General features: G+C 52.7%; 1 protein-coding gene across 3 annotated transcripts in view; it reads left to right on the top strand.

The window, feature by feature from the left end:
- The window catches only part of AGO2 (argonaute RISC catalytic component 2), a 98,649-nt gene that overhangs the window by 13,400 nt on the left and 57,896 nt on the right, over nucleotides 1-27,353 (top strand). Inside the window, exons 1-2 of one of the 3 annotated variants that reach the window (XM_019801180.2) lie at nucleotides 6,075-6,375; nucleotides 24,715-24,910. In XM_019801180.2, coding sequence (XP_019656739.1) covers nucleotides 6,189-6,375; nucleotides 24,715-24,910 — 383 coding nt within the window. In that variant the 5' untranslated portion in view covers nucleotides 6,075-6,188. Of the gene's footprint in view, nucleotides 1-6,074; nucleotides 6,376-24,506; nucleotides 24,911-27,353 lie in introns of those variants that run through there. The other 2 variants (XM_019801181.2, XM_011226774.3) reach the window with 2 other exon arrangements.

Below are 27,353 nucleotides of genomic sequence, written 5' to 3'. Positions count from 1 at the left end.
GGATCACGCCCTGAGCCGAAGGCAGACGCTTAACCGCTGTGCCACCCAGGCGCCCCTCAACAGTCACTTTTGACACTGCTTCACCTCGCAAGAGTTCATTGGCCTGTCCCTTTACTGACGTCCTCAGCGAGCCTGCCAGCTTCCCCTGCACGAGAGCCACGAGGTTCCTATTCTCGCTTTGCTCTCGGGCCGCCGTGGAGGCCTCTGAGCAGGCTCGTCGCTTTCCCCCCTTGCTTGCAAGGCCCCTTTCATTCGACTTCCTCAGCCCCGTTTGTCGTCACTCGTGTTCCTGTTCAAGTCTGCGGTCTGTTGGGGGGAGATGGCCGGAGGAGGTGTTCGCTGGGCCCTGGCTCCTCGTGCCANCCGCCCCGCCCTGGGAACAGCCGGGCAGGCGTCCTGTCCTAGCCGCCCTGAGCATCGGCCCCGATGCCGTTACGTCTTTCAGACTTTCTGCGGTACTTCTCACTTCCTCACGTGTGCACGCCAACAGTGTGATGGTCTCCAAAGCATTCTTCCCTCGGCCTCAACCAGGGTTACCACGAGGCCAGCTTATTTCCTTACGGGAACAATTTGAAGGAAATCCTGCACATCATCATTTACCCACAGGTACTTCAGTGTGGTCTCTAACAAATGAGGACACTTGAAACGTGGAATCACGACTAGGACGCTCGAGAAGTGGCCGTTCCTTAGTATCAGATAGATGGTCGGTGCCCTGCTTTCCCAGGTGCCTCAGGATTGCTTTGTTATCGCTGGTGTGTTTGTACTAGTGTCTGTACTCACGGTCAGCCGTGGTTGCTTGTGTAACTGGCGTCTCTGCGGAGGTTAACTCCTAGCGGGGAGCTGCCCACGGGGCTGTGCGCTTCTGACTTTCCCCCAGTGCAGAGCAAGCGTCGGTCTCTCCGGTGGATTTAGGGACGCACGTCTTCCCTGCATCCCCTACTTAGCGCCCCCACACTGGAGCTCCTGACGGCCTCTGCTCTGGGCCTGCCGGGTGTGCGTCTGTGCTGCTGTGGGCTGGCAAGGCCGGGGCTCCCTTGGTGCTGCTCCACGCTGTCTCTCCCGCCAGGGCAGGAATCCTGCAGTTCTTCTGAAAGCCCCAAGCCATCACAGGTACCTGGCTCCTGCTCGTTGGCCAAGGCAGACAGGTGGATAGTGGGCTGGGCGACCGCGAGCTGGTTCCAGGAGCGAGCTCCTCACGGGGAGCCTGTGAAAGCTACAGCGTAGAGAAACGTCACTGTGCTCAGGGGAAGAAGCCACGCGCACGAGTCTGTGTATATGAGATGCCCAGAGTGAGTAAATCCATGGAGACAGGAAAGCAGATCAGGGGTTGCCAGGGGCTGAGGGTAGGAGGGAATGGGAAGTGTGTGGTTTCTCTTTGGGGCGGTGAAAATGTCCTGGAGCCAGACAGTGGTGATGGCCTCACAACATCCTAAAGCCACTGAATTGTCCACTGTAAAAATGGTTAAGGTGGTCCATTTTATGTTATGTGAAGTCTAATATGATTTCAGAAAACTGACCCTGGGTCATTTTATGCATATTCCTGAATCCAGATTTCCAAGCTCTGCTTTGAGCTTGAAGGTACTGGCATACTTCACGTTAAGGTGTGCATTCTTGATTGGCTCATGACCAAACAAAATGACATCAGGATCCCACCTTATGCTAAATGGGGTCCACCAGAGCACAGGCAACCTGGTCTCTAGTCTTCACCAGCTGCAGAGGGCACCTGGGAAAGCGGCCCCTTCCCCCTGCCTCACAGGTATCAGACGAAGCAAGGTCCAGCTAGTGGCTGGAGCCCGACGTGGGTGGGAAATGCCGTAATTGTGTCATTTAAAGATGGCGGTGCCCTGCATCTGGCACAGTCCATCAGCTAAGATACGTGCAAGTACCACTGATTTCTTGTCAGTCTTGAAGACACAGAGCACGTTTCTATTTATGTTAAATTGTGGGCTTGTATCTCTTATGGAGGAATTGATTAAAGAGGCCCAACCGTCCTGGGGATTTTATCTGCTGGATTTTCAACAAATTTACTCCTAATTAATTATTCTGACTCAAAAAAATACTGTACCTCTACAGGGTGCCGGTGTTCAGGAGTGACATTTCCAATATCTAGCCGCACCAATGGAGAGAATTTTCTGTGTCGTCGTTTGGTAAATTTGCTTTTAAGTATCCCCGCAGGGAGTTGTACTCCTTCCAAGTGAGGGGATTACAGTCGAATTAGCACTCCCTGGAACTGGATTGAGCCACGGGTCTCTGAGGCAGGAGCCTTGCTAACGCATGCAGGGAAATCTGACTCGAAACAAAGCTAACGCTTATGTTACTTAGTCTTTTCAGATGCTTTTCTTGGGATAAGGAACATTCTGGGATTTGTTTGTTTTTTTGGTAATAGCACCACGATACTTACTATTGAATGTGTGCCTTCTTTTGTTAACATTAAAATAACACTATTCACAAAATACAGGGATTGTAATTGAAAATAAACATGGGAGTATTCTTACACTGAAGTCTGAGTTGAAACGCTTGATTGCTAAATATATTGCTGAGGAGAGGAAATATTTTTGTTTTCCTTTGTTGGTGGCAGCGTTGCAGACATGACCCTGCAGGGACCCAGGCTGGGAGTATTTTGATGTGTAACAAGAATCCATGTTTATCACAAAAAACATATAAACAGCAGCTGAAGTTTTCCCTTCCTAATATTGACTTTTTAACAAAACTCTCTCACTCTCTTTAGAAAAAGAGTGCGGCACCTGAGTGGCTCAGTTGGTGAAGCGTCTGCCTTCGGCTCAGGTCCTGATCTCAGGGTCCTGGGATCAAGCCCCAGGGTGGGCTCCCTGCTCAGCTGTCTTTCCTCTCGGCTCCTGCACGCGCTTTCTCTCTCTCAAATAAATAAATAAAATCTTTTAAAAAAACAAGAGGGGAGACTCTCCTGTGTTCATTGCAGAAAACAGTGGCTATAGAGGGTCCGAATCGTTGGGATGCACGAAGCCCCCAAGAAGTTTCTGTGTGTCCGTGGGCATCTCCCGGGGTGTGCGGGCCACTGAGCGCAGTGTCACCCCGGGGCTCAACACGCGGGCCCTTCCCCGGGCCCAGGGCAGCCTGGCGGCCACAGGCCCATTTGCCACAGGGGAATGGGGGGGGGGGCAGAGAGGACCCGGGAGTCTGGCCGCCTGCCTCTTGCGGGTGCCGCCGCCAGGGCCGCAGAGACGGGCAGAGCCAGAGGTGGTGGCAGGGCCATGCAATGCGTGCAGGACGAGGAGGTCTCTCTGAGAAGGTGGCACTTGAACACAGACCTGGGAGTGAGCGAGCAAGCGGGCCTCGGGGCGTGTGAGGGAAGCGAGTCTGGGGGAGGAAGGCCCAGGCAGAAACAGCGGGGGGCAAGGGGAGAGCAGGAGGTGGGGGGAGGCCAAGCTGGGGCCCCCGCCGCTGCTCCGGCAGACACAGGATGCCTCGGGTGGGTTTGAGCAGAGTTCGCCCTCCAGCCCTTGGCTACTGTGTAGACGAGGCGGGGGTGGGGGGGCAGTTACAGATCTTGGAGTCACCCCCCGCCCGGAGGTTCAGACCCGTGTGCTCGCGGTGGAGGGGGGAAGCCGATGGATTCTAGGTCCATGGTACAGTGTCTTAAATGTAGAGGCCAGAAGATTTAGACGTGGGCCAGACGTGAGGGAAAGAGGGGTGACAACATTGTGGCCCTGAGCAGTGGCCTCGTGATTGAGATGAAGACACCGTGTGTGTGCGTGTGAGAGAGAGAGAGAGAGAGGGAGGGAGGTAATGCAGGGTCTTGGTGAATCTGTCCGGTGGGTTTGGAGGAGTCGGGGGTCTACCTGGTTTGGGGAGGGGCAGAGAGAATGGGAGGATAGCCCGGATCACGAGAGAGGGAGGGCAAGGGAGTGGGTGTGAGTGAGGGCAGTCGTGGCAGCAGGTCTGACGGAGTTGATCTGGGACACGTAGAGTCCGTGGTGTCTGCTGGACCTCCAGCTGGCAGGCAGCAGGAGGGTCCCCGGGGTGTGGGGACAAGAGAGGCATCCAGTGGTCAGGATGTAGAGAGTGCTGAAAGCCATGTGAGATTACCAAGGGCCTGCTGTGGATGGTGGGTGGGTGGGGCAGGGGTAGCAAGCAGGGTCCAGGACTAAGAGGCAGGAAGGCAGGAGGAACCAGCCGGACCACGGAGGAGAAGCAGCTGCAGGCAGCCAGCCCTGGACAGAGAAGGAGCGACCCACTTACTGTCAGGGGCTGCGGCTGACACAGGTGGGTGCAGGGTTGACCATGTGATGTGGCGACCTTGCAGGAGCAGCTCGTGTGGGGAGGGGGCACCGGTCTGCTGAAGAGCTGGGCAAGAGTTAGGAGGCGAGTGAACACAGCCCGCGATCGATGGCTGGGGAGTGGGATCCAAAGATGGTTTCCTTCCTCGCGTCTGTTGGGGCGCACTTTGAACCTGTGAACATTTTTGTGCTCGTTCTGTAGAGTTTCTCTGAGGACACACTCCCAGGTTGAGAGTTCTTTTCTTTTCATACTTGGGCAATATTGCTCCAGTGTTTTGGGCGTGCTGCACGGTTGAAGTCAGCTTCTGTCTCATCAGGGTTGCTTTATGGCTGATCTGCGTTTTTCTCTCTCGTGCCTTAGAACATCTTTTGTAGGTCTTTGTCTCATTTTGTTTAAAATGGAAGTAAGTGCAGCGTGTTTGGCTGCTGTTGGGAATAGCTGGGTTGAGAGGGGAGAGTTATGGCAGGGAGAAGGAGGGATTGCTGGAGCTGTGTCTCTGACCTCAGGCCCCCGTCTGCAGGTGGAGGAGGGCTGGGCCTGGCGAGGCCACCATAGCTCCTCCCGACGACAGAGGCTCCCGGAGGTGGGGGCGGGGGGCCCTCTTCTGATGGCTGTGATGCCCTCTGTGAAGCCAGGGAGTCCAGAGCTGAGGGGAGGGTGCAGAAAGGAGGTGCCAGACGTTTGGCCTCATCGGACAGGCTGCTGGAGGGGTCACGGGAGGCTGGAGGTCTCTCCGGAAGCGTGGGACCGGTCGGCAGCACGGTGTTTGTGTCACACATGGGGCCCAGGTTGAGACCAGCGTTGCATCAGCCCCGGATCGAGCCCGCCTGTGCTCAGCTGACCAGCTTCTTGTTTTGTTTTCTTTCTGCCTGTAGAGGTGTCCCTTCCTGTGAGCCCTGCACTGCATCTGGAAGCCTGATTCGTCTGGGCGCTTTGCAGCAGAATGTCCCTTCCCTGTGTTGGGCTGTGTGCCGTTGGCAGCCCGAGACCTAGCTTTTCCAGGCCTGTTGTTAGTTCCCCGCATTGACGCGAGTGAGGACGTGATTGACAGAGGACTTTCTCAGCAGCATGCATATTTAAGACGTGCTCATATGGCCCTCTGTATTGTCACAGGACTGAGGGGCAGCTGGACATCTCAACAGTCTGTACTGAAGGGGGCCCCTTGTGGGGAGCAGCACTTGGACCAGGAAGTCCCGGTTGATATGGCACCACAGAAACTTGGGTGTTTGTTTGCGTTACCTGTTGCCATGGGAAAAGCCCTCCAGACTGAGCGGCTTGAAGCAGCAGCTATTGTGCTCATGGATTCTGTGGGTCAGAAACTTGGACAGGACACAGAGGGGAGATGGTGCTACTCTGCTCCAGCACGCGTCAGCCGGGAGGGATGGAGTGCCTCAGGGCTGGGACCATCTGGAGACCTCTCCACCCACTTGTCTGGCACCCGGGCTGGGTTGACGCCAGGGCTGGTTTCAGTGGGGACTGTTGGCCAGAGTGCCCATGCGGCCTATCTGTGTGGCTTGGGCTGAGTTCTTCAAGGAAACGTGTCAGGAGGAAGTATCTGGAAAGCAGACATTCCCAGGGAGCGGGGAGGAAGCTGCATGGCCTCTTTTGACCCAGCCTCACAAGTCCCCGACATCATTTCCGTTTCTACCCTGCCGTGCTGGTAAAGGTGTCCGGAGCCTGCCCAGACTCAAGGGAAGGGTACATGGACCCCGGCTCTCAATGGCAAAGGGTTTGGGCTTTTTTAAAACCACTGCTGTATTGTCCTTCCGGAACACTCAGGACCTACGTCACATTAAGAAGCAGAGCCTGGTAAGTGGCTGTGTGGCTCAGGATAGCCATCAGACGCCTGGTGCTCTTGACTGACAGTGCACGGGAAAGCCCGATCCTGTGCGAGCACTTTCCAGTCTCTGCCACCCCACGTTACACCAGCTATGGGCTCCTTACCCTTCCAAGCCCTTCCAGGCCATCCTGATCCAGCCAGGCATCTGGAGGAGGCATTGCGGCTTCCTGGAAGAGTCCAGACTTCGGAATCAGAGGTTCCAGCTCTGCCACCATGGATCCGTGTGACCTCGGGCGAGTCACTTTACCTCTGTCCATCTGTGTCTCTTCTGCAAAACGGTGAAAATCCCTGCCTTGCCCCATGTGTTGCCAACATTACAGAAAAACTGAGGTGCTATTTGTCTGGGCACTTGGCACTCAGATTGTAATAATCCGGAGGTGTTGCTGGGGAATAGCCTTATCATTAATAGAGTTATGCGTCGCACCCTCTCAATTCTAGTAGGGAATAACCCCCCAGAATCTGGTTTCTTTCTTTCTTTCTTTTTTTTTTTTTTTTTTGAGAGACGGGGAGAGAGAATCTCAAGCAGGCTCCACCCCCAGTGCAGAGCCCGATGTAGGGCTCAATCTCATGACCCCAAGACCATGACCTGAGCCAAAATCAAGAGCTGGCTGCTTAACTGAGCCACCCAGTTGCCCCTCTGACTTCCTTTTTCTATGAACAAGCGAGCATTTCTGGATCTTTAAGCCCCCTGTGGTGCTGACTTACCAGCGTGCGGCAGGGGTCTGAGCGGAGAATATACATTAACATGAGGCCAGATGGCAGAGACGATCACTGAGCACAAGACTAATTAATTGAAATATCGTTCAGGCAGATTCTATCCTCGTCCCTCCTTTGTACCTATGGTTTTTGTTGTTTGTAAGTGGTATCTTTGTAAACGTGATTTTCCTAATTAGTAGCTATTCAGGTGTAGGAATGCAGTGGATTTTTAGTTTTGTTTTCAGCAAGCTTGTTGGGTTCTTTTTCGTTCTAGCGGCTGTCTGTGGATTCTGTCTTCATTTTATACAGGAGATCGTCTACCTGGGGTGGTTCTGCGGTCTTGTCTCTTTGTCTTTTGTTGCTGTACGTGCCAAAGTCTGTGGAGGGGCTGATTTCAGCCTCACTGTTGGGTTCTGACCTCAAAAGAAACCCTGCTAATGCCCCTTTAGTGGGAGTGCTGTTGTCAGGAGGTTGTTATTGGATAACCTTTTTTAGGTCCAGGAAGTCCCTTTGAAGTTGCCAGGCTTGTCTGCTGTGTTTGCTCTCGTTGTCTAAACTGTGGGACGGTCTTGATTTTCAGACAACAGAAGAACGTCTGGCTGGGCCGCCGTTAGGCCTGTGTGAACTCTCAGCTAGAGGCCTGCCTGGACCTCGCAGGGAGTGTGAATGCACATCCCTGTGATGGGGGGCCCGTCACCGTGGGTTCTCACGGCAGAGGCGCAGCCCCCAGCTGGCACACCTTCACGGCTCAGCCGTGGGGTCTGTGGCACCTGCAGCTCAGCCAAGCTCTGAAATCCAAGGTCGAGTGGACTCTGGCATCGGCAGCATCCGCGTGTGGTAGAGGCGTCACAAAGGAGGGTGAATCGGAGGCTGTGGCTCTGGTTGTGGAGCCAGAGAAGTTGGCAGTGAGGTGCGCCTTGTGGCCCGCCGCATCGGAAAGATGGTTCCGCCGGAAGGTGGCAGGCGCTCCGACGGCTCTGGCACTGCAGGGTCCAGGAGAGATGATGTCAGCGGTAGCTCTGGTTTTCAGGGGCAGGAGAGAGGGGCAGATCACAGAGAGGAGCAGGACGGGTTGGGGAGGGACACGGCAGATGGAGGCTAAGTTGGGGCCTGCTGCAGCGTGCAGTGTGACCCGTGCGCGGAGAGCACAGGGTCACTGGAGTCCTGCCACGTGGCGGGCTCATTTGAATGGGGAGATGGAGGTGCTGTCCTGGGGCAGCCGGCAGGCCTGGCAGGAGGTGGGGAAGGGCAGGGGATTGTCCTGGGTAAGATTCTACAGAAGCGATTGGGCTAAACAGGAAGACAGGTAACATCACGGCCGGTCAGGATTTAAGCTGGGTTTGGTCTTCCAGGTTTGGCAGGGGTCGGAAAGAGCTGCTTTGTGATGTCGTGCCTCCAGGATTGAACCTAAACCAGCGGGTCCTGCTGAGTCCTGCTGCCTTGGTCTAAGATGCTGCTTTTGGGTGTGATGGCTTCGAAGTGTCTGACGAAGCCCCTGATTTTGTCCTCCATGAGGCTCGTGGGAATCGTTGGGTATGTGCCTTTCTGCCTGTGTTGCCACACTGAGTGGCTGAGCTGCTTTGTGCCTCAGTGCTGTCTGGCCTCATTCCTCCTCCTTCTTTTCCTTCTGTGTTGGACCACATGGAGTAACTAACGCAGTGGTGGACAGGCGCCCTGCAGCCTGGGCGCCCAGTGTCACCTGTTGTTCCCCAGACGGGCAGATGACGGGGAGACGGCGGGTTTCACTGCCTCGCTGGTAAAAATAGACATTTATTCTTTTCAAGATGGGCAGAAGGTTAAGACTTTACTCAGTAGCCCTGTGGGGCAGGACTAAAATTGTGTTTTTTCATTTTTGACATCATTTTCTCCTTCCTGATTCCTGTTCTCTTAAAATTCACCGGGCCTCACGAGCTCATACTGATGGACCTGGTTTCGGTGGGTTTGCATTCGCTAGAGATACCTGGATGCGAGTTACTGTGAGTCCGTTACCCAAGTTAAGGCTTGAAGTCAGGAGGGCACCCCTGTGGAAAGGAGCCCTGGTCCAGGAAGCCACTTGGTGGCCACACCTTCCCTGCCAGAAAAACAGGGAGGAAAAGCCATGGCAGCCGTGCCTGTTCCACGGCCGCTCCCGGTGAGTCCGCGGGTGCTGGGTGTGTGCGAACGTGGCCCCGTGCGCGTTCATGGAAGGTGCCTGCCATGAGGCGAAACGTGCTGTCAGTGTTCTGTTTTCTTTTCCATTAAAAAAATAAAATAAAATGTTGGTGGCTGCCTGCATTTAGTGGTCAGGGCTCTAGCCAGATGGTGGGGCTGCTTGTGCCGGCACCCCCCAACCCGGCCCGAGTACCAGTGCCACGCTCCCCAGGATTAATGGTGCAGCCGCGTGGGGAATGGCAGCGTACACTCGGCACCGAGACCCTCGGCTTGTGTGTGCTGGGAAGGGTGTAGGTAAATGAGGTGGTTTCTGGTCACCTCAGAGACTGATTGAACCATGTAAGCTGAAGGGACGGAGACGGGGGATTCGCCCTCGCCCCCCGTCCTGTCCCGAGTCAGACAGCTGTGCAGAGTAGCGGGGTTCCTGCTGAGGTTGGGGTAGGGCTGTGGGCACTTTTATGAATGAGTGGAAATAGGTCTTCTGAGTTTTTTTTCTTTCATGCACTTTCAGCATGGGCTCCCTTTACCTGGGATGGAAAACCCAAGTCATGGCTTTCGTCTTGCACTTTACCGTGCTGGCTTGCGATCATGCGGAAGAGCATGATGAGTTTTGGGGCAAGGGTGTCTGGGTTTATATCCTGCCCTGTGGGGCACCCTCGGGCAAGTCCCCTGGCAGGCACCAAGGGGTTCCCCGGGACAGGGCCTCGTGGCTGCAGTGTGGGGCCGGGGTCCGATGCTGCACTTGGCGGCACTGGCCATTGGCACGTGGCCACCCATCTTATCGATGATGGAGCGTCTCCTCCAAGCCGGGCGTTCGCCACTCCCCCTGTTTGCATCAGTGGGGCTGTGGATGAGGGGCTTAAAGTATACAAGAGAATCATAACAGACCCACCTCAAATCTTGAATTAGGCAAGTTTTTAAATCTCTCTGGATGTCTGTTAAGTGGGGTACTGAGTGTGTTTACATCTTAGTTTTTATTTAACTTTGGAAGATGAAAAATAGAATAGTAAACACCCATTTATCCTCCTCCCAGATTTTGTTCGTGGTTGCTTTTGTCCGTTTTTAAAAGATGGCTTTTTTGTTACTTTTCTGATAATAACTATAACGTGCCCACTTTAAACAGTAGAGGCACCCAGGAGAGCAGGGAGGTCAGCTGTAGCGGGAGCACTCGGACATGCTCGCTGTGGGTGTGTAGTTTTACGAGGCCCCAACCAGATGTGTGTGCGAATGTGGGACAAGGGGGTTGCTGCAGACACTGTTGTGGAGTTTCCTCCTGCTTAACCAGACAGGACGTCTTCCTACATGACGGCGCAGACGCGCGGTGTCGGTAAATCAGCACAGGTGAGCATTCACGCCATCCTGTCTCCTGTTACGGAGGGTGAGTGCTCTGGAGCTGGGTGTCTGCGTGTTTTAGGATAAAGGCCTACATCTTGAGTTATTCTGTCAAAGGGCACATGATTTTCAGAGATTTCTGAAATCTACCTTCCAGACCATCGAGCTTAAATGAGAGTGATCATTTTTTCCAAGCTCTTGTAAATGTCAGATAGGCAAAAAAAATATTTACAATTTTAATTCATATTTTTTCAACAGAGGGCTGGGTATGTTTTCTGTTTGTTGGCTACTAGGATTTCCTACGCATGCCATCAGCCGTATTTGATGCCCATTTTCCTGTGGGAGTTTTAAATCCTTAGTAATTGTTTTACTTTTTTTAAAAAAAAGATTTTATTTATTTGACAGAGAGAGAGAGCACAAGCAGGGGAGCATCAGGCAGCGGGAGAAGCAGGCTCCTCGCTGAGCAGGGAGCTCGACGTGGAGCTCGATCCCAGGACCCTGGGATCGTGACCTGAGCCGAAGGCAGATGCTTAACCGATTGAGCCACCCAGTTGCCCCAAATCTTTAATAACTTATATAAACTCTATATATCCAGGTTTATATTTTCAGGTTTGTGAATTTATTGTCACAAAATTTTCTGAATTTTTTGGGCAATTAGAGAAGCTTTAAAAATCTAATGTAGTCAGACTTGTCTTTTGTGACCCCTGCATTTTGGCTTCAAAAAGAAACCATTCTGACTCCCAAATTATGGAAGATTATTTAGTTTTGAAGTATTTCTTTGGATGTCTTTCCTTCACTTAGTAATGTTAGCTATTACAGTTTGTATCCATTTGGAATTTGTTTTCTAATAAGATGTGAGGGAGCTCACCTTAACTCTTCCCTCAGATACTCAGCGTTGTTTCAGCTGTCCCTTCTCTCCCATCCCGTGATTGAAATGCCATCTTAGCCCAGCCCGCACCGTCCTCATGGTTGCTCCTACCGTCCCTTGTGATTCTCTGCCTGCCTCTGCTGAGGTGAGCGCCCTGAGGACAGGGACGCAGTAGGTGCTCGGGAAATGTTGCATGAGTGGAATCAGACAGAGTTGGTGTATGTGAAATGCTTGGTATGGGGCCGGGCACACAGTCAGACCTCAGTCACGTGGCAGCTGTTACTGTGTGCCGAGTGCTGATTGAGTGAACTTGGGAGCCTATGTTATTATGTGCTATTAGGTCACCCATCTCTTACAAAAAATTCATTTGATTTCAATATACCCGCTATCTCAAAAGGACTTGGGGCAGCCTGGCCTGGTGGCAGAGCTCACGTGCTCTGGTAGCAACGAGACCTGCGCTGAGCCCAGCGGTGCCTGTTACTTGGCCTTCCCGGTGTCCCATCTGTAAACTGGGGATCGCTTGTGCGTGACCCGGGGTGAGGAGTAGAGGAGAAGGTGAGCATGGAGGTCTCTGCAGCGTGCCTGGTGCACCAGGGGTCCCATTACTTCCTACGTTGTCATGGGAGAGCTTAAACAATACACACGCGAGGAAGGGTAGGTACACATTTTCTGTTGGTATTGAGAGAAGTCCTTGGTAACGAAGATGATTCGATACTGTCGAAGAGCACACAATTCTGAACTTTCTGCCTAGGAGGGACAGGAGCAGGAAGGTGATAGGTTAGATGCTTGTATGTTTGGGGTGATAAAAAGAAGGATTTAGGTTCTTCGGAGAAAAAGACCTTCCCGAAGTATGAGAGATGTCCTAAGAACTCTTCTGTAAGGGGGGTTGGTTGATTCCATGGGCCATGTCAGCAGAGGGCTCAGTTGGAAACAGCCTTTGCTCGGCAGTCTGCTGGCCAGGCACCGAGTCACCCTCCAGGAGCCCTGGTTCCTGTCTGTGAGGTGAGGACAGCTCACATCCGGGAGGGTGAATGTGAGGCTAGATGAGGGGGTGTCTGGAGTGCACCCCGAGGACGGCAGGTGCCTCATCAGTGCAGCTTCTGTAGGCACAACGGTGCGGACAGCTCGCGGAAGACGTGTGGTAGCCTTCGCATGGATGCTTCATGTCTCTGCCCTAAAACGCTTGGCATTGAGTTACAGATCAAGGTGTTTCTGCTGAGAGCGAGTGTGACACTGAGGTATTCTTTTATTCATCTGTTCGTTCATTCATTCATTCAACAGTGGCACAAAACCAGACATAGTCCCGGGCCTGGTGATGCTTACGTTCTAGTGGGAGGATCACAAAATAAACAGTAGTCAAAACTGGTAAGCACTGTAGAGAAACGTGAGGGCAGTGCACTATGGGATAGTCTCATGTGTTCACGGGGCTTTTGTGAAGCCAGGCTAACTTTTCGGACGGGGGCGTGAAAGAACCATTGGCCCACAGAGCAGGCCAGCCGCGGGGGGCACTTGTACCAACTGTTTGGGGGCTGTTTTGCTGGAGGTAATTTACGTTTTACGAGTATTTCTTTAATTCCTCGTATTTATTACAGTATTTGTAATATTGTTGACTAAAGTCGGATGGGTGGGTCAGAGGGGATATCTTTGACGTGGGGAAGTTTATTAAGACAATTTTTCTGGGAAATTTTTCTTTTTACAGATCACAGGGGTGACTTTGGGGACCATTTCTCAAAGAAATTGTGTTTTAAATGATGGTTGGAGGTTCACAAAAGCCTATTCAAAAATCCTTTGTAGGTGAAGTTCTTTGAGTTTGCAATGAAGGTAAAGAAAAATCTTGTTCGTCACTAGCGTGAGGGTAGTTGGATGTTTGTTTTGTAATTAATCCTAAACGGTACATATGTGTCATATATTCTTATGCACGCTGTATTGCTCACTGAAAGGAGGTTAACATATTTTTGGAGTATTACTCATTCAACCACAGAAGTTGAATGAGGCACTTCAGTAGTAATCTTCCTGCCGGCTTGGCTTGCTGCCCGCCCCGCCCCGGGCTTGGGCACCTGCCAGGACCGCACCCTCACCCAGGAGCACTTGCCCTGCCCAAAACCTTGCCCCTCACCACCCCCGCCCCCCCTCCCCAGAGGGACTGGCTCCTCCCTCTTCCCCGTTGCCTCCCTGGGCCATTTCTTCGGGTGTTGCCAAGAACCAGGCAGCGACAGATTGGAATTTCCCAGAGGGTTTTTTACCCAGAGAGGAAGAAATGAAAAGACTTACAGGAACTGTGGCCTGCATGAAGGTGACACATTTCTAGAGAACAGCTCTTTGACTCCATGGTTGGCTCCTTTCCCTGCAGGGCTGTCCTTCCCCCACCTTGTGCTGGGAGCCTGCCTAGGGTTTCGTCTGGGTTCTTCTGTCCTCATCCTCATTCAGTGTGGGAGGTGTTGAGCAAAACTGCCCGACGGTGAGGAGCAGATGCGAGTGCCTCCCTGGGGTGTGGACACAGGCTCTTGCTGGAGAGAGGGACTTGCTGATGGTCTGTGTCGGTCTTGGGGTGTTTTCTGAGCCCACAGCCCTCTGGGCTGACATTTCCTGGCCGGCTGCAGCATCGTGGTGGGGCCGGCTGAGTCCTGGGCACAGGCCTGGTTCCAGCGTGCTGACAGTGGAGCTCGTCCTAGGCAGTGATTGTGCACACCTGCTAGCCTCGGGGACACCCCTCTTGTCCCATTTTACTTTCTTTGTGCCGTTGCGAGCTTGGGGCGCTCACAAGCTGGGGTGAGCTTGCGGTGGTTGGGGTTGGGGGGTGAGCACTGGCGGTTATAGGGTGTCTGCAATGCAGACCACGTCCCAGCGGGGCTCTTCTCCGCTCGGCCGCGTTGTCTGAACTGCATGTGGGAGCAAAAGCTCCCCGTCTTGGCATTTGACCAGACAACAGTCCATCTCTCTGGGAACTCAGGTGACATTTGGTTCTGGGTTTTCGTTGTTTTTTCCCCTCACAGTTGGCTCGTTGGTCTCCCGGGTCTAGCACTGTACTTCTGCGGATAGTGTAGTTGTTTTATTTTATCTCCAGCTGACAGGAGCAGATGTTCCTGTCTGCATTCTTAACACTTCATTCTGAGAATGCCTCCATTCACTTCACCAGAAAGGCTGCCGTGATTGTGCTCAGTGTAGTTCTGTTGGCTTGGGGGCCATAAGCAAGACTGGCCCGTGTAGGCAACAGGTGAATTCGCTGAGTGGCAGCCATATGTCCCGGCTGTAGCAGGAGAGTGGTGGTCTGACAGCATCTGCCTTCTGGTCTGTGCCCTAGGGAACCATCAGAACCTGCCTTTTCTAGCCCAGGGTGAGTGCAGAGGTACAGGAGACACACAGACCTGGGTGGTGGTCCTGCTCGGCCACTGCCTGGCTGGGGACCCTGACAAGTCACTCCACCCCAAAGCCGCTGTTGCCTCCTCCAGGGATGTCCGGAAGGGTGAAGGAGCTGACCCACGTGGTGGCATGGAAGGCTGGATAGCCTTGAGCTATTTTTTTTTTTTTTAAAGATTTTCTTTATTTATTTGACAGAGATAGAGACAACCAGCAAGAGAGGGAACACAAGCAGGGGGAAGTGGGAGAGGAAGAAGCAGGCTCATAGCAGAGGAGCCTGATGTGGGGCTCGATCCCATAACGCGGATCACGGCCTGAGCCGAAGGCAGACGCTTAACCGCTGTGCCACCCAGGCGCCCCAGCCTTGAGCTATTTTTGTCACTGTCTTTTGTCTTCATAGTTTCTGGCCGATGCCCAATGTCGTGAAAACGGAGTTCTAACAGGAAACTGGAGGACACATGACGTTGAATACTAATGCTCACTTCGAGGTTCTGGAAGGAGCTTGGCAGTAGCTTCATGGTGTTTGGTGGCAAATGTTTGACTGGCCCGGTCGCACTGAGACACGGGTGCTGGCGGGCTGGGCTCCCTTCCTGGAGGAACGCCCTGTGCCGGCCCCACGGCTGGTGCAGCGAGCAGCCGTCAGCCCGTGAATACGGAGCCTGGACCTGTGGTTCACAAGCCCCCAGCTGCTCGACTGAAGAGCCACACTGTGCTCCATGAGCTGGAGTTTTCTTGAGGAACATTTAAGTCACCCAGGGGTGAAGAGTCACCCAGGCCTTTTGTTTCTGAAGATTCTGGACTCCTAGTAAGGTGTTGTGAAAGGAACCCTGGCCAGGGCAGGAAGTGCCACGCTCCCGTCTCCGTGGGCTTTCTCTCTGGGCCCCTCCCCCACGCAGAGCCTCCCAGACCCGCCTGGAGCCAGGCTTACAGTCCGTGACTCAGAGCAGGTTTGGGGGAAAGGGTGAGTTACTCTCTCCCCTCGGTTTCCAAGGTGACTTCCGGCCCCAAATTCTGCTATTTATTATGTGTCATCAGGGGCCAAGGATGTTGCTCTTGGCCTGATGGTGTAAGCTGGCACCGAGACATTTGCCCGTCCTAGTTGCGGGGCAGACAGGCAGTGGAGGTGGGAGGAGGAGGCTGGGTGCGTGGGGGCGGGGCCGAGGCCGCAGGGGGCCCACGTCTGCCCAGAGGGTCCAGGCCTTACCGGTGACGCAGGTTTTTTAAGAATTCAGTTCCATGTGCTTCAGTATTTAGAAAACAGCAGAAACGAAGAGCTTCTCGGAACAATTAACGCTTGTCTGCTGCGGGCTTTCTCTGCTGGTCTCCAGACGGACTTCCCTGGCAGCTGCTCACTTCCTCCCTGATTTACTCCTGGGTGAATAGGCAGAGCTGTGAGGCCCTGAGACCGCATATAGATTTGGTCTTGGGACACAGGTTGGCCCCACGTTTTAAACGCAAGGCCTTAGCAGGATGTCTGATTTCTGATTCCCAACTCCGAGCCCCTGCCTGGTAGGCAGCCTGTGTGATGAGCCTGGAGAGCTGGTTGTCATGGCAGCCGGTAAATCATGAGCTCACATCACATCAGGGACAGTCGCTTGTGGGGCACCCATGGAGACAGAAAGCCCAGTTTTCGGGCCTGCAGGGCGTGGTGCTGGGTGCAGGGCCCTCCCTGTCCGAGGACCGGCACACCCGCCCACCCTCCGCAGACCAGGGAGGTTTTGTGACGTTATCAGGAACTGAGGCACCTTCTTCTCTGCTTAGGGATGAGGCCACCCTGTCCCCTTAGTGCAGGCAGTTCTCACGCATTTGGGGTCATGAACCCCTTTGTCAGTCTGGTGAAGGTTATGGGTGGATCCCTTCCCAGAATAATGTTTTTCAAGGCACAGAACAAAATAAGGTCATGTTGAAATACAGTTAACAAAATAACGAAACAAATGTTACCACGTTTAGTAACAGGTCCAGCGGCAGGTCTAGTAACTATCACGATTTTGAAGTAGCCGTGAGTTTAAAGATTATTTATTTATTTGAGAGAGAGGAGGGTGGGAAGAGTGCACACGAGCTTGGGGTGGGGGTGGGGAAACCCCAAGCTGACTCCAAGCAGAGTGCAGAGCCTGACGCTGGGCTTGACCCCACGACCCTGAGATCATGACCTGAGCTGAAACCAGGAGTCAGATGCCCAACCGACTGAGCCACCCAGGTGCCCCAGAGTAGCAGTGAGTTGAAGCCCTCTTTGCGGTGCCTGTTAACAGCTGCCGTGTGACAGGACACCGCTTGTGTTTTCCCCATGTCGTAGGTATATACTGATGTGGTTTGCTCTCCTTGTTCTCATAATGGAAAGGAGTGATCATGACACTTGGAGCTCAGCCCAAGTTCACAGACCCTCCAAGCTGGCTGCGTCGATACCGGGCTGAGACCTCCTGGCTCAGGGGTGCATGCTCCCCTTGGTCCTCCTCCCCAGGGCTGGGCTTCTCTGCTCCTCAGATGGTGGGCAGGGCATCTCACCCATCAGGGCGTTTTTTGGCCCAGGGCACTAGGCCCGGTCAGGACTGGTCCTGGGGACACCTGGTGGCAGGATTTATACCTCAGGAAGCCAGACCAGCTGCCGGGATGAAGGCTGCGGTAGAGGGGCAGGCAGGACAGGGAAGCAAGTGTGTGCTGCCCGGCGGCAGCTCTGCGGGCTCTGAATTTGCCCGCCACGCTTGGTGTGTGTGGCTGCGTCCTGAGGCAGAGCTGGGCCTTGAGCTCCTGTGTTTCTCGAGGAAGCCAGGACATCAAAAAGAAAAATCACAGAATGTTGGTATAAACAACCAGGGAAGGTGGTGGAGCTGGGGTGGGGGGGGTGCTGAAAAGTGGGGAGCAGGACCTCATTTCTGTTGGGCCTGGCCTCCCGCCTGCATATCTCCTGGGTTCTTACGGTGCGCACTTGGATGGCTCCTGGCTCGGTGCTGAGGCCGACAGAGATGTGTCTTGGAAGGGCACTCATCGTGTGGTCACCTGGACACCCCGAAGTGACTGAAACAAAGCATGGTGGTTGATGGGGCCCAGGACACCCCAAGGCCTGGTTTGCTGTGTGGGGGATCAGGAGACACAGCTCCCAAGCTGAGCCTTGAAGTGATGGTGTGCTGGTGGCCAGGAGGCCCCTGACTTGTTGGGCAGGGGAGCAGGGAGGGTGGAGATGATGGCTTGTGGCGGTTGGGCAGGGCAGGGCTTGGCAGCAGCACCGGGGGGGGGGGGCACAGAAGGCGCTCGTCCTGCAGATTTTGAGGCCTGGAATCTGGGCTCAGGACCCCAGTCCTGTTCCTGTTTGTGCACACCAGCCTCTGTCTCTCAGACTGTGCTCCCCAGGGCAGGGTCTTTGCACAGCCTGGGCACTGCCTGCAGCCTGGGGTCAGATTTAGGAGATGAGTTGGTCAGCAAGTCAATTGTTATAGAGGCTGGGAGCCTGGAGCCTGAGCCAGCGAGGGGTGACGATGGATCTGGGCGGCTGTGTTTTCAGCGTGCGGGCGGAAGGGTGGGCAAGGAGAGCACCAGGGAGAAGCAGAGATGGGCGGCCACGGGCCACGTGGCTGGTGCTGCGGAGGGTGGTCCCCCTCGTGCACTGAGCCCTCCGGCTGGCCCCGTACTTCCTCTCCAAGGGTGTAGGTAGAGCTGTTCCTGCGTGGGTCTTCAGCACAGCATTTCATTTTTGAAGCGAGAATTTGGAAACCACTGAAATGCATCAGCAGGAGCTGGCTCAGTGAGTAATACGGTCATTAAAGATTCATTGTGGAGAATTGCATAACATAATGTTAAATGAAAGCAGCCAGGGATAAATCTGCATAATTGCGTGTCAGCGTGTGTGCGCACATCGTGTGTTACGTGTGTATGTAGAAGACTGACGCTCTAACAGGGATTATCTCTGGCGGCATTACAGGCAACTTTTATGTTCTTCGTAGTTTTCTCCATCTTCTGTAATAAGTGTGTGTTTTGAAATCAGAGAAAAGTCTACTCTTTATGAAAGCAGTGCCCAGTCTTTGTCCGTTGTTGCAGGTAGGGAAACAAGACCCATGCGTTCAGCGGGCTGTCACCCACAGACGGCACTTTAGAAAGTGTTCCGTGATCTGTAGTTAAGTGAAGAAGGCAGGTGAGGAGTGGGGCATCCCCGGTGGCCCCTACCCACAAGCTCTCAGTTATCTGGTACGTCCTGGACGAGATAACACGCATGTGAGATTTTCCGGAAGGGAGCCGCCTTCCTCCTGTTGGAGGGGCTGTGCGTGAGGCTGCCTTCTGTTGTGGGGCCCCTGCTGGTGTAGCCGGCCCGTGTCTCCGTGCCCCTCACACTGTCTTCCCCGGGAACCTGTGCTCTGCTCCCACTGCAGTGTTCCTCCGTATAGCCAACGGGTCAGAATATTTCCTTGGGTCCTTGGTTCTATGACCTCCCAGTGCCAGGTGGGAGAGAGGAAGGGTAATTGCGTGGGTTTAAGTTGTAGGTTTAAGCCTGAACCACGGTCTTCTCTGTAGGGTTAGGGCATTCCTCTCCCATGGGCCTGAAACTGGTTTGTGCTGAAACTGTAAGATCTCCACAGGCCCTGCCCCGGCCTGGCGCACCTGCAGCACACCCAGACGTGCCCTGATGGCCATTCCCCTGCACCTGTCAGGTGCTAGGAGGTGCTGCCCCAAAAGCTTCCCTGGTCGGCTGTGAGCCCACAGCCTGCCGTCCTCGGTCCTTCTTGGCCCTAGACCTACCTACTGGGAGCACTTTGGTGGCCGAAGGCAAGGGAACTTCCTAGCACTGTTCCAATTGCTCCCTCGGGACCCACCTGAGACCTGGTTGCCCCAGGTTCTCTGTGCTGGCCTGCCTGTCTTTACAGGACGGTGTAGGGTCTGTAGTCCTACACTGGAAGTAGTAAGTTGGAGATAAGCAAAAGCCCTGAGAGAAGGTTCTTAGCAGGGTCGCTGTGGGCACTTTGTCATCATGCAGGACCGCGTTGATGAGCTGCTGCAGCCGCTCCTGCCCCCACCCAGGGCACCCACTCGTGTGAGAACCTCCGCAAGCCTTCACTCTTTTCTTCTGGTCACTGCGTGCCCATCCCTTACTTAGGGGGAGGGCGGGGATGAGAGTCGCACCCTGGCAAGGGGGCTGCCAGAGCATCACGCACAGGGCAGGTGTCACACAGCCTGCTCTGGGACCCTCCTCGGAAAAGCCAGTGACAATCTGAACCCCGTGGGGTGGATTTCTTGGGGAGGACCAGTGCTGTTCCTCAGAAGCCTTACTTAGACGCAATGACAGGCTTACTTTCCGTGGCGTCTGTTTAAAAAAAAACGCCGAAACTTCCTGGTTGCTATGACCCAGTTACTCATACAGGAAGTCGATTACTCATTCACTACGTTTCCCTTTCACTGATTGAGATGTGGCTCTAAAAATGGAATTTTTAAGCACGTGTGCTGAGTTTATCAGCGGCAGTTCCGCAAACAATCATTGCTTACGTTACCTGACACTGGCTTAGACTCTCGGGCTCCCCTGCCCTTGGAACTCGCTCCAGTCAGGAGTGCAGACTCATGGGGGCCTCGGTGGCGCGCAGAGGGGCCGGGCTGGCAGCGGCCTTGGACCAGCCATTTCCCTCCCCCAGCTGAGGTTGCTTCCAGCTGTGACCATCCAGTGTTCCTGGTTGAGAAAGGAGGGGTTGCCTTCCCGTTCCCGAGGGTTTTGTCTCCCAGGGCAGCGGTAGGACCAGCAGAGACAGAGTGGGGGAATTACACATCCCCACAGAGCTGTGCGCTGCGTGGCCAGATGGGAAAGGTGGCAGGCGGCCTGAGCCCGGGGACGGCGGGAGATGCAGGCCTGGGCATCAGGCATAGTTTTCATGAGCAGGTGGAAGTTGTGTGTCTCAGTGAAGGATGGAGAAGATGGGAGCACCTGGAAGGTGGGCAGGATTGCCTGGCCTGGCACGGGCTGGGTGGTGGCCACAGCTGGAGAGGAGGCGGGGTCTTACTGCAGGGTAGGGCTTTGGGCGAGGTCCCCGCTGAGCAGCTCAGTGGCATCTCTCTGGTGAAGTCTTCCCAGGCCCTCCTCCTCTTGCTGTTACTTATTCAGCAGATGTGAATGGCGCCATGGTGGAGGAGGCTGGGTCAGGAACCGCCCTCCCATCTCCGCAGCACAGCCTTGCCAAGCACCCTGCCTGGTGGGCGGTGGGCTCGAGGTGTGGGGCCCTCCCTGCCTCCCCCTTTTCCTCCCCGGCGTTTCTGCATCAGACTCTGTGTTCCTCCTGCAGCACGGGTGGGGGGAAATGGGCCGTGGGAAGGGTGTGCATGGGGAGTTGCTCTCTAGGCGATGCTGGAATTAATTTTCAGAGTCATCTGTGCTAACCGTGAAGAAGGTGTGTGTGCTGTTCAGCATTTGGTTTTTATCTCAGAACATTATCTACCTGTTGGGGCCCAGAGCTAACAGTCCCATGACGGTGGCCGTCCCCCCGCACGCATTCTGTCCCTTTCTCATGCGCACGTGCACTTGGTGTGCACCTTCGCCGGTACTGGATACTCTCCCGTGCTCGGTTCGCGAGTCCTGCTTGTCGTGGCAGTTTGCACTTGGGATCGACTCCCTGTGAAGGATCAAAATGAGTCCAGGATCTCTCCGAGGACTGAGGCTGGACGGGAGTCTTTGTCCTCTTCGGTAAGAGAGTTTCCTTCCCCAGGGCATAAAACTGCTGGGAACTCTCCCTGCTCTGCTTGGAAAACTGTTAGAGCTTTAATTTGTGATTGTATATTCCACACACCTTCCCACGAGCTGTCCGTATTTTCATTATTAAAAACTAGAAGCAAGGAAGAAATATCTTGTGAAGTCACATATTTCGTGAATATATTACCATTGTGTTTTCTCATTGCTTTTATTAATACAGGTTAGTAACTTAAGCCGTGGACAATTACCCTTGTTTTCCATGGCAAATTTTCTAGAAGTAAGCGGTATCATGGAGACAGGAGAAATGGGCTCAACCAGAGAAGTGGACCTCACGCGTGTCTGTGCCAGTGGTTAGATTTTAGGAAGGTAAACTCATCCGCATCTAGCTAGGGACAGATGGCTGCTGATGGGCAGGAGGAAGCCTTGGTTCAGAAATGGGCATCCCAGCTCGCTGCTCCTGTCTGAGCCTTGGACAGCTTCACTTTTTGAAGGCAACACCTTGGCTCCGTAGCTGTGATGCACGGTTAAGAAACATGTGAAAAGCGCTTTGTAAACTGGAAAGCCCTTATTCGGCATGGGTAGAGCTCTGGTTCCTGAAATGGACCGTGTCTCTGTGGCTGGACGTTTCCGGGGGCACAGTTGTAACTTCTGTGGTTCAGCTGTGTTTCTGTATTCAGAAGATTCCTCTTGCTGGTTAGGCTTCTGCCTGAGAGCAGGGACCACATGCTCGTGGGCACTCCTTGGGGACCGAGCCGAGCTGGACAGTGGAGTCCACTTCTGGGCTTGGTCAGGATCTCTAGTGCAAAGGATCCCATGTGACCTGTGCTTACGAGGAGTAAACACGCCTAATCCATTCGATGACGTGCACTCGGACTGTTCTGGGAGGAGACACCTGAGCTGCCTGAGAACACTGTTTATTTTTGTCCCCTTGGTCCTGGACATTACCCGGCACGTAAGGGGCACTCGAGTGTGCTTGTTGAAGGAGAGGTGTGTTGTGTGTGAGTCTGTAAATATGGCATCTGCAGTCATAGTAGCTCAGTGAGACGGACCTGAAGGCTTCCAGATGGTACAGTTCAGTGAGATGAATAATCTTTAAAGCATATTCGTTTTCTCATAGAAAGAAAACAAAACAAAAAAGTAACTGAAGGACTCTGACTTTTTCTAGGTCAGAAATGCAGTAAAAACAGCTTAAATTATTTTTAGTATCATACTTTTGTTTCCAGTAAATGTCAGTAGGGATTGAAGTACATGGGATTTTTTTTTTAAGTGAGGAGGATTTAAAAAAATTTAAAAAAATAAAAAAAAAGACATTAGCAAAAATTAAGAGAATTCTGTTATTGGAAAAACATTCAGTCGTTTTTTTTTTTTCCCCCTAAGCCACAGTATGAACTTCACTAGTATTAGTGAAAATTTGCGTGGGGGTGAATTTTCTTTCTACCGTCTATGGGGGGGGGGATACATCCTTGATTAAATAATGATTTAACTAGGAATGCAGGCAGGCCACCACATTGGTGATTTGGGCCTCTTTAATTGCCTATGAATCATACCCCTTGGTCATGTCTCCTCTTCTGATAAATAGCACTGTCCCAGCTTCCCAGTCTCTCATACACACAGAAAGAACAGCAGTGTAGACAGCGCACATGTAACCCAGTGAGTCACCACAGGGTGCACAGCACACATGTAACCTGTGAGACACTACACGGCACACAGCACACGCGTAACCAGCAAGTCACGGCAGCGCACACAGAGCACACGTAACCGGTGAGTCACCACAGGACACACAGCACACACGTAACCGGTGAGTCACCACAGGACACACAGCACACACGTAACCGGTGAGTCACCACATGGCACACAGAGCACACGTAACCAGTGAGTCACCACAGGACACACAGCGCACACGTAACCGGTGAGTCATCACAGTGCACACAGCACACACGTAACCGGTGAGTCACCACAGTGCACACAGCACACACGTAACCGGTGAGTCACCACAGGACACACAGCACACACGTAACCGGTGAGTCACTACATGGCACACAGCACACACGTAACCGGTGAGTCACTACATGGCACACAGCACACACATAACCATTGAGTCACAGTGGCACACACAGTGCACACGTAACCAGTACGTCACTGCCGCGCATTTGAAGTCAAGGATTGGCTTGGTGTTGCAGTACCTCCTTTGTGGAAATGTGGTGTTGGTCTGTTGCAGAGAAGGGGGCGAGTTGTGGTTTCCAAGGCGGGAGAGATTGCGTGGATAGTTGAGTGCTTGTGTTGACCTGAGCTCAGCTGTTTGAAGCCCCTGGAATGGGCTGGAGTGTAGGAAGTGTGCTCAGGGTGAGGTGTGGCGAGGTGCACGCATGAGCGCTGGTGTCAGGAAGGCTCGGGTTTCTTGACTCTTGAGGTTGCTAGCATCTTCCTTCCTGACTTCGGTGGTTCATTGTAAAGGACTCTTTCTCAGTGACTTCGGCAGCCTTTCCTTACGTGTCTGAGCCTCGGCTTCCACAGTTATAAATGGAAAGATGTTGGCCAGATGCTCCTGGGCTCTTCTTGGCATCAGGTGGTCTTAGACTCTAGGGCAGGCGGACCTTCCTCAAGTCGCTCAGGTCCAACTGAGGAGACAGCCAAATGGGGTCATAGCAAAGCGTAGCAAATTTGTCCTGGAAATGTGAGTAAAACGAGCTAGAGACAGAAGTAAGGGGCTGTGACAAGTGGAGGCTGGTCCTCAGGGTCGAGGAGGTCTTGGAGTGGCGGAAGACGAGGCTGAGGCCAGATCGTGCATGCGTGAGGGCTGATCGTTGGAGCCGGGTGGGAGACAGCCACGGAGGTATGCAGACAGGGTGAGATCAGACACTCTGGCGTGGAGTGTAGAAAGTGGGTCGGCGCGAGTGGGGGTGCCTGGAAGTCAAGACCCCGTTAGGAGGCTTCTCTGGCTGCCTGTGCAGGATGAAATGGGGACCTGAGCCGGGGTGGAGAAAGATGGATAGGAAAGAATGAATTCGAGAGGAAGCTGGTAAAATGAGGAGGACCGTTATACCGTTGGCTGTGAGGATTGTGTGGCAAGGGTCTTGATAATGGGGAGACCACGGCCTCAGGGATGGAGGCATGCCCTGGGGGGGAAGCAGTTTAATTGAGGATGCAGTTTCAACTGTCTGTGAGCCTGTATCACAGATGAAGGGGGCTGGGTAGAGAGTCCAGCACTTGCGAGATCTGGGCAGAGCAAGGAAAGGACCGAGGAAGGAGCAGTTTGAAAAAGGAGGGCATGGTGCTATGTCACATGCCCCTGAGGGACAGAGTGTCCCTTGAGCCTGGCAACTGGGGGGTCTCTGTGGCCATCAGACTTGGAGAGGGGTAGGGGCATGAGATTCAGGTTTTCCATGGAAACGTGTGAGCACAGGGAGGAGGAGGGAAGGAGTGTGTCAGGGGTGGCATGTGGCAGCGAGGGTCCACGGGAGCCGGGAAGGGCTGGTCGCACACCAGAGAAGGCACACGAGTGTGAACTAGGAAAGCCGCTGTTTCCCTGTGTAACCGGCGTTCTCTTGGCCGTTCCAGTGCTCGCACCCCCAGCGCCGCCACCACCACCCATCCAAGGATATGCCTTCAAGCCTCCGCCTAGACCCGACTTCGGGACCTCTGGGAGAACAATCAAGTTACAGGCCAACTTCTTTGAAATGGACATTCCAAAAATTGACATCTATCATTATGAATTGGATATCAAGCCAGAGAAATGCCCACGGAGAGTTAACAGGTATTCTTTCGTTTCATCCTTTATTGATCTTGATTGATTTACGCAGATAATCTATGCACACAAACCCACCATTTTAAACTAATCAGCCCTTCCATTCCCAGCAGCTCCTTCCCTGGGAGGTTTCTGTTGTGGTTACTTTTTGAAAAACGTTTTGCATATTCTGTTGTATCTTGATACGGTTGTTAAGTGTATAGCCTCGTGAGTTTTGACAAATATATGTGCATGCCCCTCAGCTTACAACGTTGCCTCTATGCCCCTCTGTCAGTCCTAGTCCCAGCCCTGAGGCCAGTGCTCTGATCTGTGTCACCCTAGATTTGTTCCCTGCTGGGGGGTAGGTGGGGATGGGACACAGAGAAGTTGTGTAGCCTGTGAGATTGTCTTCCCCCACCTGCTCCTTCGACTCGGCATGACGTTTTTGAGATTGACTGGTATCGTTGTGTGTATTAATAGCTTCTTATTTTTATTGCTGAGGAATATTTCATGATATGAGTATTTCATAATTTATTCATATGCTTTTGGATGCTTGGGCTGTCTAGGCTTTGCCATCACGAACAAAGCTGCCGTGACATTGTTGTTCAAGTGTTTTTTGCGGACATACATTTTCATTTCTCTTAGATACAAACTCAGGAGTGAAATTGCTGGATCATAGGGGAGGTATAGGTTTCGCTGCATGAGAAACCGCCAGGTAGTTGTCCAGAGTGGTCCCCGTGAGGGGTGAGGTCCTTCCCAGCATGTGGGAGGGTCAGCCTTGGTGATTTTTGCTTTTTCAGTGGTTTCTCTTTGTGGTTTTAATTTTCATGTCCTGATAGCTAGCAAGTTGAGCACCTTTTCCTGTGCTTATATCTGTAATTCTGTTATATTTACACGTCACATAGTATCATGGCACATAGTATTAGTTTTTTTTAAAGATTATTATTTATTTATTTGAGAGAGAGAGAGGGAACATGAGCAGGGGAGGGGGGGCAGAGGGACAAGCAGACTCCCTGCCGAGCAGGGAGCCTGATGCGAGATTCAATTCCAGGACCCTGGGATCATGACCTGAGCTGGAGGCAGGTGCTTAACTGACTGAGCCACCCAGGCGCCCCTCACATAAAGTATCTGTTGAAGCCTCTTCCCTGTCTTGTCTCTTTGTTACTGATTTGTAGGAGTTTGTAATATATTTGAGGTGCAAGCCTATATGGGGGATGTCTTCACCTGGTTTGAGGCCTGCCATTTCACTTTCTAAGTGGTGTCTCTTAATGAGCAGATTTTTATAGTTTTGTTGACATCCAATCTATAAAATTTTGAAAATGGTTATTATATTGTGTGTTCTTTTCAGGAAATCTTTGTCTATCTGAAGGGTACAAGGTATTTTTTAAAGCAGAATTACAGTTTGGGCCTATACACATATTTTTTTAAAGATTTTATTTATTTGAGAGAGAGTGCGAGTGTGTGGAGGCAGGGGAGGGGCGGAGACGGAATCGCAAGCAGACTCTGAGTTGAGCTCGGGGCCCGACACAGAGCTGGATGGCGATATGTGAGATCATGACCCGAGCCGAAACCAAGAGTTTGTGGCTTAACCGACTGAGCCGTCCAGGCGCTCCAGGCCTATGTATTTGTTTATCCCTGTGATCCATCTTGGATTAGTGTTTGTGTGTGCTGGGAGGTAAGGGTCTGTTGAGAAGACTTTTCTTTCCCCATTGATTTACCTGTGCCCCTTTGGGGGCGGGGGTGAATCAGTTGATTTTCATTGCTACCGAAAAGTCCCCTGGAATGTTTTATTGCAGTGGCTTTGAAACTACAGATCAGTTTAGGGAAAGTGGACGCTGTTGAATCTTCTGGTCCCAACATATAGCTGCTCTCTCCATTGATTAGGTCTACTTTAATTTCCTGCAGAACTTACTATATTTTTCAACATAGAGGTCTTTCATTTTATTTACTCTTAAGTGTTTTATGTTCTTTGATGTTTTTATAAATCGTATTTTAAAATTTCATTGTCTGGGAGGGAAAATTTTCAGGAGGGAGTGACTCTAACGAGCATGGAGTTTCTTTTTGGAGTGACTGTGGTGCTCTGGGGGGACAACCCTGTGATTATACTAAAACCATTTTGTTGTGCACTTTAAAGATGTTAAAGAGTTTTTCATTATTTTTTAACAAAGATTGTTTTATTTCTTTCCAGATTCTAACACATTTTATTTATTTTTTACTTGCTTCATTGCAGTGGCTAAGAAATCCAGTATAAATAACGTTGAATATATGTGGTGAAAACAGACATCCTTGCCTTGTTTCTGCTCTTACGGGGGAATCATTCATTCCTTCACCTATAAAATATTCTATTCGCTGTAGGATTTTCTTGGAGACCCTTTATCAGGCTGAGGGAATTCTGAGCCAAAACCAGAAGTTGGATGATCAACCAGCTGAACAGCCAGACGCCCCTTCCTACCTCCTGTTAGTGAGATGTGTT

Source organism: Ailuropoda melanoleuca, chromosome 9 (assembly GCF_002007445.2).
Source record: "Ailuropoda melanoleuca isolate Jingjing chromosome 9, ASM200744v2, whole genome shotgun sequence".
Lineage (NCBI taxonomy): Eukaryota > Metazoa > Chordata > Mammalia > Carnivora > Ursidae > Ailuropoda > Ailuropoda melanoleuca.
This window is presented reverse-complemented; position numbering and strand designations above follow the sequence as displayed.